Below are 11,687 nucleotides of genomic sequence, written 5' to 3' on the forward strand. Positions count from 1 at the left end.
CTTTAACATGTGGGGGAGGGAGGAAGGCTACTGCAAGTCTAGGGCAGGAATTCTCTAACCTGAATTGCATCAGTCACCTGGAGGACTTGTTAAAACACACACTGATCACACAAAAAGCTGTACACAAATGTTTGTAGCAGCTTTATTTGTAACAGCTAAAAACTGAGAAACCAGATGTCCTCCATGTATATCCATACCATGGTACACTACTCAGCAATAAAAAGGAATAAGCGATACACACAACCTAAGTGACCCTACAAATAAATATGCTGAGTGAAAGAAGCCAATCCCAAAGGTTATTTGGGTGATTTCACTTATATACCTCTTTTGAAATAACAAAGTTATATGGACAACAGATTACTAGCTGCCAGGGATTTGGGATGGGAACGGGGTGTGGGTGAGGATTGGCTATAAAAGGGCAAGATGAGGCTTCCTTGGGGTGATAGAAAAATTGACTTATCGATAGCAATACCCTGACACTGCGCTATAATTTTACATGTCTCCATTGAGGAAAACTAGGTAAAGGGTACAAGGATCTTTCTGTAAATTTCTTACACTGCGTGCAACTCCAGGACAATCTCAAAATAACAAGGTAACAATTCAAAATAATGGTTGAAGTAACTGAATCGCAGAGATTGCAAGGCTTCAACATTTCCAGACCTAAAAATACACGCTTCTAACAAGTTTCCAGGTGATGCCAATTTGCCAAGAACCACCAATTTAGAAAACAGCACCTTGGGGCAAGTATTATTATTCCATTTTGTGGAAGAAACTGAAGCCTAAAGATTAAGTGACTTCACCAGGGGCGAGGAACTAGGTGGAGGGACAGGACTCAAACCAGATCCTATCAGTTCAGTGTTTTTGCCTAAGTCCATCAAGGTCAGGAATCATCTTAATTGTAAGGACTCTCTAGTGTCTAACACAGAAGAGACCACTGCTTGAATTCGATTGCACTGCCCTAACAATTAAAATTTAATAAAATGTAGCTTAATTGTAAACATCTCACAAACTTTAAGACCTACACACATTCGAGTACGTACTAGTCTTAGTTCTTACCTGTGCTTTGAACCTGTGCTTAAACTCTGTTCCTTAGCTTCCCCAGATGGGAGATCAAGGAACTAGTCCCTTCCTACTTAACTCTGGATTTCTTACTTTAAAACCTACTGGGTTTTTACAGCTACAAGTTAACCCTAAATGAACACAAAACCCTAAATTGCTATTCCTATTAGCATTTTATCAAAATGGACACCTGACCTAGTTTTACTTTCTCAGTTTCTGAAAATCTTGAGAAAGGGAAGTAAACATGCACCACAATTCTAACTAAACAAAAGTTCATAAACAACATTAAACTGTAGCCACGCTGGCGGGCAGTCTTAAACAATTCTATGGGATTTAAAAACTGCTAAGAGGTTTTAGCATTAAGTGCTTAGCTTTCAGGCGATGTTGAAGCAATTACATTAAATGCTTGCCAAAAATGACTTTCTTGCAGTTAGCTCTCAAAAATTCCAGTTTAAAATCTCCTTATGCAATAAGCCTCCATAACAGTCTCCTATGTCTCCATGGCAAAGGTAACAAAACTTAAGGAAATAGGCTTAAACAGCTAAGAGGGTTTTACATCGGGAGTAAGAAAGAACTTTCTGGGAATGATAGCTCTAGTCACTTGAGATTACATTTCATCATCATTCTCTACTTAAACACTGGATGCTTAAAACATGGAAGCCAATGGGCTCCTCCCAAATGGTGTATCTTGTTTCAGGCCTACTTTCCTATGTTAATTATAATTCTCAAAACTAAGAAAGTAGAGCTATTTTGTTAGGTTTACGGAAACAGCTAAATAAAAATAGGATTCAAAAACAGGTAAAGGTCCCAGGAAACCACTGAAAGCTAATCCCCATTAACTGCTTTAGTAGAAAGCTACTCTTCTATTCAACTATCCATGGCTCTTGCCCAGCCAGTTCTAGTTTCCGAACACCAGTGGGGAAAATCTTAGACTTAAAATTTAACTGACAAATATATCAGACACACAATTCCCAGAGCCACCCGCATTCCCTACCAACAGAGACACAGAACCCCTATTTCTTTCGATGACAACTTTACCTCAATGAAGTGCAGGAAATAGGGACATTTTGTCACAAAACTGAGAACTGTTTCTACTTTTACTACCTTAGAACATCCCAGAGGGAGTTATTCATTCAATGCAAAAGGAAAGTGGAATCCCCTTGTTAAGTGAATGGCCAGGAATGAACTTGAAAGTTCTATTTATTTGTTTGAGAGAGAAAGTGAAAGAGAGCGAGCAAGCAGGGGAGGGGGCAGAGGAAACGAACGAGAGAATCCCAGGCAGGTTCTACACTGAATGGGGAACCGGATGCAGGGCTTGAACCCACGACCCTGGGATCATGACTTGAGCCAAAATCAAATGTTGGACACTCAACCGACAGAACCATGCAGGTGCCCCGAAAGTTTTATTTTTCAAGGTAGCATCTAGACACATATATAGATTCACTGTTTAGAAAAAGTACAAAAGGCTAACTTTTTACCTAGTGGTCCATTATATTCAATTCAATAAGGACTCAAGACATAACATTGTTAAAAACATTTATTTAGATACAGTCTATGATAAATAAGTCGGTAGAGGTTCCACTGCCACCGATTCATCTGAGAAGAGCCCTGTGCCATTCAACTGGTGAATGTCTGAACGATGTCCCATCTCTCATCCCAGCCAGAGTGCACACCTTCCATGTTGTTCCTGTTCACTGATTGCTTCCAAATCCAGATGACCTTTATCCCCAAAGTAAGCTAAAATGTTTGTGAAGAGGAGAAATAAATTAAACCCCAAAGTACAAAACTTGAACATAGTTTAAGAACTAGAAGATTTTATACATATATGTTTGTGTTTACTCGTCTATCAAATTCAGAGATACTTTAAGACAAGGATCAATCTCACCGAGCCAAAAAAAAAAAAAAATCAAACATAGAGACATATATTTAAAGAAACACAGTTTTGCTACTTTTCAGTGTGGTTACCTATTATAAACAAAGAGGAAAACAAGTTGAGATCAATCAAAAGATAAATGACTCATGATTTTCATTAACATGAAGGACTGATGAACCCACAATATAAAATGGCATCAGTATTAGATACCATCTCAGTAAAGCTGAAAATAACATTTACTGAATGCTTTCTACGGGTCCCTACTGTGTGGAAAGTTTCCAACTCCCAATTATGACCTTTATTTTAAATACATGGAAACCAAGGCTTTGAGATGGTTACCTAACTTAAGCAGCAGAGTGGGATGCGACCCAGGTGCTCTTAACCTTTGTACCACACAAGTCCCAGGGGCAATTATTAGCCTCCATTTCAGCCTCAACTGACTCTTACCTCAATCATTCCAGCCACTAACTTGCCCAAACTTCTAAACTATTTCCTAAGAGGATTCTGGAGGAAGACAAAAGGTGTTTTTTGTTTTGTTTTTGTTGAGGTGTTTTATTTCTATGCCTTGCTGATTAAAAATGTGATTTCTAGTAATATGTCACATTAAATGAAATCACATTACAAAATGATAACTTGAACATTCTATTTTTAAAAAGTATTTCCCTTTGCCTGGGAAAAAAAACCAACATGCATCTATTTCCAATTTTCAAAAGTGTATTAAAATTTTCCATTAAGCCCCAAGGATTTTTGCATACACTTAAGATATAAAAATAAACTACTCAAGGGAGCCCTGGGTGGCTCAGTCTGTTAAGCATCCGACTTTGGCTCAGGCCATGATCTTCCAGTTTGTGGGTTTGAGCCCCACGTCAGGCTCTGTGCTGACAGCTCAGAGCCTGGAGCCTGTTTCAGATTCTGTGTCTCCCTCTATCCCTGCCCCTCTCCTGTTCATGCCCTGTCTCTGTCCCTTAAAAATAAATAAAGGTTAAAAAAATTAAAAAAACAAAAAACAAAAAACTATTCAATTATTAAGGGCTCCTCCTCTATGGTAAGGAGTATCCAAAATAAAGAGAAAAGAAAATCTTTCTTGGCCTTACACAGATAATGGGAACAATGATCCTCTTGGTTAAACCTCAGTGTTCATATATTTTGCCTAAGTGTTTTACTCATTACTGCTCTGTGTTTATTAAAGTACTGCATTTTGAATATAGACTCCTATCAACCAACATTTGCTGACCACATATAATGCACCATCTGGGTGAAAGAGGACACTAAAATAAATATGGTTCTAATCCCTAGGAACCCTATAACTTAGCAAGGGAAACAGACCAGTAAATCATGAACTATATATAAGCATTATAACAAATAAATTTCGGGCTCTGTGTTGACAGCTCAGAGCCTGGGGCCCGTCTCAGATTCTGTGTCTCCCTCTCTCTCTGCCCCTTCCCTGCTCATGCTCTGTCTCTCTCTGTCTCAAAAATAAATAAACATTAAAAAATAATAAATTTATATATAAACTTGACATTAATGAACAAATTTTATATTAATAAAACATTTACATTAATAAAAATCCTAGCTAATTCTGTTCCTTTCAGGGTATAGTACAGGCAACCCAGGAAGGTCTCTCTGTCGGCCTCCGTAGCACAAGCAGCACGGTATATGAAATTCTCTAACTGAATAACCCTTTTCAGGCCCTCAACCAATTCTTATCTAAATCACAAATACCCCTGGAAGGAAACCAGAAGACGTCCCTAATGACAGAAAAGAATGAGACAGCAGCAGAGAGAGAGGAGCACTAAGGCAACACATGGTGAAGAAATGAAAGAGCAGGGGCTGGTTGCTTCATCCAGACTGTGGTAGCTGTGAAGGGTCAACTCTTGGTGGGACAACTGAAGCCAAAAAGAAGTACAACAGAAGAGCACATTCTATTCCCATCTCTGGATCCTCTATCACCTGACCTGGGGCACATAAAATGCCTTATCCCAGCTTACAGATCCATTCTAAAAGTGCTACCACAAGAGCAATCCTACATCAATTCTTATCCAAAAAGCCACTAAGAGGTCAGCGTCTTTTAATTAATTCGACTCTCGTTGACAACTACTTTAGGTACTTATAGGACAAGACGTACTTTAAATAAGCAACAAGCATAATATAAGGCAGAGAATCATGCACACAAAAGAATATTATGGGAATGCAAAAAAATGGAGAGGTCTCAGCTAGGAGAAGGGGGAAAAGATTTAAGTGATGACATTTGAGACTGGGCTTTTCTAGACATAGGTTTTCATCAAGTGGAAACAAGGGAAAGAGCACTCTAGGCTGAGGGAGCACAAGCACTGGAGCAAAGGCACAAAAATATAGTTTATTCTGGGAAGCATGCAGTAGCTTGTGCTAGACCAAGTTCTCACATGATAAAGAACTGAAGTAAAGAAGATGACACAGAAAAGATTAAAAATTATTAACAGTATATTGCTTACATATTACTTGCCAAGTACTCATACTTCATATACAATATTCTTATTCAATCCTCATGAAAACTTTATGAAGCAGATATTATACACAACTTATATAGAGGAAACATCACCCTAGAAAAGTTAATGGCCTCTTGGGAAAAGGTATTTGATGATAATTTCCAGTACTTGGAAAATGTTCACACAGCGTGAGTAGGCAATCCCATCTCTGATGCTTCCTAAGGTAGTTAGTATTTCCCTGTGAAAATAACTGGTCTGAGTTCAGTCAGCTAGTAAATAGCAGATACATTACCTCAAGTCCCCATCTCATAGTTCAAAATGTAGAGGCTAAGAAAAAAGCAACTTTGTGGGGACCACTTGAAACCAGTTTTAAGCCAAACCATAAATGGTTAAAGGGAGAGCAAAGTGAAGAAAAACAGCAGTGAAGACCATTTATTGAAGAACTTTATCAGGGAAGAAGAGAGCAACTGCAGAAATGGTCAAATTGAGGGCATATACAGTGGAAACTTATAAGAAAAACCCCTTCCGGTGAGAAAGGAGAGGCTGGTAAGGTAGAGGGGATGAAGGAAATTCATTATCAGATGGCAGTATGCTAAGAAAAGTGCAAGAAAAGTGGTAAGATTATCTGGGGGAGCCCACATGGCCCAGTGGAAAGAGTGTAGGCTTTGGAGACCGACACACTCCACCACCTACCGACTCTGTGACCTGCTCTCAAGTACTGAAGTGACAATTACAGACACTGTATATAAACCACCTAAAACAGTGGCTAATGCATTGTAGGTGACTGTTAGAGATATTACTATTATTTTCTGACCATTCTAGGAAAAAAAAAAAAGGCTTAGAGTAGGAGTTTGAAGAAACAGAAGACCTAGAATAGCCAGTGAAAAGTCTGTTAGAGCAATCCACAAGAAATATCCGTAAGACAGAAAGTCAAAATGAAATCGTGCCACAAATTATCAGTCCTTTACAGCAAACCTGCCTATTACAGATTCTGCCTTTATATATAAATACACACTTGTATACAGAAGATGTATATATGTATGTTCATGTGTGAACATATACATACGTGAGTACACAAACATGTATACTGTGGGTATGTGAAGTTTTCACAAGTGCTTATCCACTACTGGCAAGACTTTCTGACATAGAAATTTGACAATGCATTTTCATAGCCATAAATGTTCATACACTTAGACTTACTCCCTTGAGAATTTATTATAAGGAAATATATCAAAACCTATAAAATCTTTCTTAAAACGTTCACTATACTATTATATAAACTACTGAAAATTGAAAACCTAAATGGTAAGTGATCAACAAGTTGAAAATAGGAGACATCAATTGTAATTTTAGGTGAAGAAAATAAAATCCTATGTATTCTTGTTAAAATGACATAAAAGGCTGAATGAAAACAGAAATATGGCTAATTAAAAAGTTTATTCACCTTTCAAAGTGGTAGGATGATACGTTACTTCTTTTTCTTTTAAATACATTTAATTACGATTATAACACAGTACAGTAAAATCAAATTAGGAAGGGGAAAGAAAGTACTTACCTGATAACACAAGCTTGACTGGTCTACAAACTGCTGCAATTTCCCAACAGCCCAAAACTGTACTGACTAGTACAGCTCCATTTACAATGCCTACCACTACAACTCTTGCTTCCTAGTGATTCAGTGCTAACAGATGAACATTTGCCCTGCAATGTTTATTTGTAAGAGCAGTACCTCAAAACAGTTGGTTCAGGCATTCCAGGATCTGCACCCCTCTTGAATCCTGGAGGGTAAGGGGGAGGAGGAGAGAGAAACAGAATAAATAGCAATTAAAACCGTAGCAGACAAAACATTTGTAATCAAGAATTTTTCTTTTCAAATCAACCTAGAGTAGGCTAGAATGATATCCATATCTACTAGCACCATCTAAATTTACCTGTGTGCTATAGAAGTCTTGAGTCTTAACTAGGGTATGAGATTATGTCCAGGACTAACCAATAAGGAGGACAAATAACCTTATCCTTATTATATACACAATTAGCACGTAGCCCTTAGAACGCACTTTCATTATTAGTCTTTACTTAAAAAAGGTGCCACAACTACCATCATACTGGGTAAAAGACTACAAAGAATAAAATGAATTTTTTTTTAAATTTTTAATGTTTATTTTTGAGAGAGAGAGAGAGAAAGATAAAGAGAGCATGTGCACGCGACAGAGGGGGAGGGGCAGAGAGGGAGACACAGAATCTGAAGCAGGCTCCAGACTCTGAGCTGTCAACACAGAACCTGATGCAGGGCTTGAACCCACAAACTGGGAGATCATGATCTGATCCAAAGTCAGACCCTTAACCAACTGAGCAACCCAGGCTCAGCTTTTTTTTAAAGATTTTTTTTAAACAATATTTAAAAAACTCAATTTTTAAAAAAACAATTGAGGATATCTTATTTTATCCTCTTTTGGATAAACCTCTTTTTATAAAGCAAAGACTGGAAATAAAAAGGAGAAAATACCAAGTTATTGTTTAACAATCTAATTAAGTCAACACTCTTGTTACAAGTATGATCAAATAAACCTTTTACCATTTAAAATATATTTATTAACTGGATAACACATATCTAATTTGTTGATTAAAATTAAAGTAAGCATCAAGAACTGTGAGTGGTATGAAATTTTACCCCATTTTCAAGACAACAAACTAGCCTGCCAGTTTCACAGATGCTGGTAGAAGACATAAGATCGTGAGTCAAAAACAAAGGACAGTTCCTTACTCTTAGCAATAACTAGTCAGAATATCATCATTTTTAGATGAACCCTGAGTTTAGGGAAACACAATCTTTTGTGATGGGTAGTGAGCACTGCTTCCCCTTTGCTCTAAAAGGAGATACTGTTTTCCAAGGCTGTTCACTCCACAAACATCCTTAAAAATATGGAACAAAAGGTGGTCAGAATCCCTGCTCACAAGATTCGTAGAAATTCAAGACACCATGGAGAATTGTCTTCCAATAGGTAATTCATTAAAATCTTCCTACTGGTTAATGTCCAAACAGATTATCATCATGCCACTGTTCTATTTTATGGTACTATATTCCCATGTACTCCCTGAAGCCCTAAAAGTTATGTTTAAACCTAAATTCAATCCACAGTTCTAGCTTTTACTGAGAGCTGAGGGGGAGAAGAAAAAGAAACTGACTGGGAACTAGGTTGGACATAAAATTAAATTTCTATAGCAGCACTGTCAACAACAGCCAAAATATGAAAAGAGCCCAAATGTCCATCGATGGATGAATGGATAAAGATGTGGTATATATGTACAATAAAGTATTGCATGGCAATCAAAAAGAATGAAATCTTGCCATTTGCAACTAGACGGATGGAACTAGAGGGTATTATGCTAAGTGAAATTAGGCAGAGAAAGACAAATATCTTATGCCTTCACTTCTATGAGGGCTTTAAGATAGAAAACAGATGAACATAAGGGAAGGGAAGCAAAAATAAAAACAGGGGGAGACAAAACATAAGAGACTCTTACATATGGAGAACTGGTTACTGGAGGGGTTGTGGGGGGGGGGGGGACGGTCTAATTGGGTAAGGGGTATTAAGGAATCTATTCCTGAAATCACTGTTGCACTATAAGCTAACTTGGATGTAAATTAAATTTTAAAAAATAAAAAGAAAAGAAAAGATTAAATTTCTACGCAGTGAAAGGAAAAAGACAATGATTAACAAGGAAGAATTACTAAAAAGATAGCTCTAATATTACTGTCAACCTGAGTTGGAAGCTAGGGTGAAAAATCATCATAATGGTAGTGCTAAGAAAGAGAATACCTCCAGTGGGCACAATAGGAAAAATAAACTCGGGGGGGGGGGGGGGGGGGGGGGGGAGGGGGTGAGTAGGGGAAGCATTCTCTTCGGACCAAAGCCCTTGATACACAGAATGTAGCAACCAGCTACAACTTTCTAGCTATAGAAAAGGAACCACAAAACAAAAAAGGGAGGAGCGAAAGACAGATGTAAAGATTTATAGAACAGCAAAGAAATCAGAGGGTCCAAAGTGCAAGCTAAAAAAAGGACCCCCTACATGCATCAATGGAAAAAGGAGGCACAAAGAAGGGGAAGGACCTAAGTCCTCATAACTTTCTTAGCTAAAAGGAGAGCTCGTCCTAGTGTTTGACTAAGTAAACTGGGTCCTTCTACCATTAAATCAAAGTGGGGGGGGCAGAGAAAGAGGGGGTACACAGCTTGTAAGAGCAGGCTATCACAACTATGTGTTCTAATCCTTGACACCTATACAAAGTTGCTAAACTCCAGAATAATGCTTAAAAACAAACAAACAAAAAAACATTCAAAATAGGTAGGAAAAAGATCTTTTTAAGTCTTTATACCAAAGTATCCCCAGATTACCGGTAGGTTTACATTGCATGGGGAAATGGGAGTGACAGCTACCTGGAAAACATCCAGCAAAATTAAGGGCTGTCAAGACTAAGAGTGAACGTACTTTATCTTGAACAATGCAGGACACCTAAAACAAACAGGAAGCAGCACCTTGTTAAAATCACAGGGTTTTAAAAGTGTGAAACTGAGTTTTAGAAAATATCAAACTGCATGCTCAACTGATAGAGCTGGAACCTTTCCTTTCCACCACATTGTACACCTGAAAGTAATATAACATTATGTATCACCTATACTTCAAAAAAACAAAACAAAAAAAAAAAAACCCAGAAAAACAAAAAACTATCCTAGAAACGGGATAAAGTCCCAATGTACAGCCCTAGGTGTCAATATTTGTCTAAGTACTTAAATGCTTGCAGTACAGCACAGTGGTTAAGAGTATGGGCCTTTAAGGGGTGTTTAGGTGGCTTAGCCAGTTAAACCTCAGACTTCAGCTCAGGTCATGATCTCCCAGTTGGTCTATGGGTTCCAGCCTCCCAGTAGGCTCTGTACTCGGGGCCTGGAGCCTGCTTCTGATTCTGTGTCTCCCCCTCTCTGTTCCTCTTCCAATCGCACTCTCTCTCAAAAATAAATAAACATTAAAAAAAAAAAAGTATGGGCCTCGATACCCCATTACTTGAGTTCATAGTTCCCCACTTAACAGCTGTGTGTCCTTCCGAAAGAAATTTCTGATTCCAGTCCCTCACCTATAAAATGCGATCCTAACAAAAATCATCCAAACTCTTCACTGTGCAACTAAGAAAGCAAAAACTATTGTCATAATCATGCTTCAAGACGGGGCATATCCACGAGGTCTACAGGCCTCTTTCTATTTAGGACCACCTGTAGAAGTGAGGACAAATGCCGGGAAAACCCACCTAATGACAGAATGAGTGGTCGCTTCCAAATATATCAGGTCGCCTAACTCTCCCAACAATCCTCAAAGGTAGGTCACCTCCATTTTATAGATGTTAAAATAGAATGAGAATTTAAAAAACTTGTTAAAGACCATTAAGAAAACAGTAAAGGACAGACAAGAATTTGAACTCAGCTTAGACCGACCCCACTGACTAGACAACATCAAAGGACGTGCACGGCGTGGTCCGGTTTCTGTCTCCCGCCCTAGAAAGCCAAAAATGGAGGCAAGGCCTCCGCATACCCTTCCCTCCCGTCTCCTTCCAGGTTCTCCTCCTACTGACCCAGGTAAATCACGAGAGGAATAAAGCCCCAGCGGATGGCAAACTGGCCGCCCTTAAAGAGCTGCTGCAGCCTCTGCTTGGCCTCTTTGCTCAGCTTCACCATGGCGACAGCCGGAGCGGCGAACTGAGAACACTTCAACGCCAGCGGCAGCTTAGGGACTCCGAAAAGAAAAGACGCGCACGCGCCAAACACCGCATTTACGGCAGAAGTCGTGACGCCGCCAGCAGAGGTCGTAATTCATCGCCTGTCCAGACAAGACGCCCCTCCGCGGCGCTACCTGTGGACGGCGCATGCGTGTCTGGTTCTTCCCCGCCCCCCCCCCCCCCCCCCCCCCCCGGAGTCCTGATTTTACTTTCCTACGTGTTAGGAATCGCCGGGGTTTGCTGATTGTGGGATGCCCGAGGCAGTGCTTTGGGGCTTCCTTCAGCCTGGAACGCACTTTATCCTTACCCATGTTTTATTGTGCACCTCCAAGTGTTCCTCTCCTGAAAAAGAAGGAATATTAACTAAATTCCAGAGGACTATATTTTAGTCCCTACTCCCATTCTGACTTGCTGTGCAGTCTTGGGCAAAGTGTTAAATAACCACTTTCAGTATCAGTTTGTTTCTTCTACCCGCAGGTTGAACTGCAAGGGAGGTTATGAACTGGTGGCCAACTGGGCCACT

General features: G+C 39.3%; 1 protein-coding gene across 1 annotated transcript; it reads right to left on the reverse strand.

Moving 5' to 3' along the window:
- Window positions 1-2,578: 2,578 nt before the first annotated feature.
- On the reverse strand, window positions 2,579-11,203 carry TOMM7 (translocase of outer mitochondrial membrane 7). Its single transcript, XM_011280427.4, has 3 exons — window positions 11,021-11,203; window positions 7,127-7,175; window positions 2,579-2,796 (listed from the first exon to the last, which is right to left on the reverse strand). The coding sequence occupies exons 1-3, from the start codon at window positions 11,121-11,123 to the stop codon at window positions 2,781-2,783; spliced, it is 168 nt and encodes a 55-aa protein (XP_011278729.1). The 5' UTR covers window positions 11,124-11,203; the 3' UTR covers window positions 2,579-2,780.
- Between the last annotated feature and the right edge of the window lie 484 nt (window positions 11,204-11,687).

This window comes from Felis catus, chromosome A2 (genome assembly GCF_018350175.1).
Source record: "Felis catus isolate Fca126 chromosome A2, F.catus_Fca126_mat1.0, whole genome shotgun sequence".
NCBI classification, from domain to species: Eukaryota; Metazoa; Chordata; class Mammalia; order Carnivora; family Felidae; genus Felis; species Felis catus.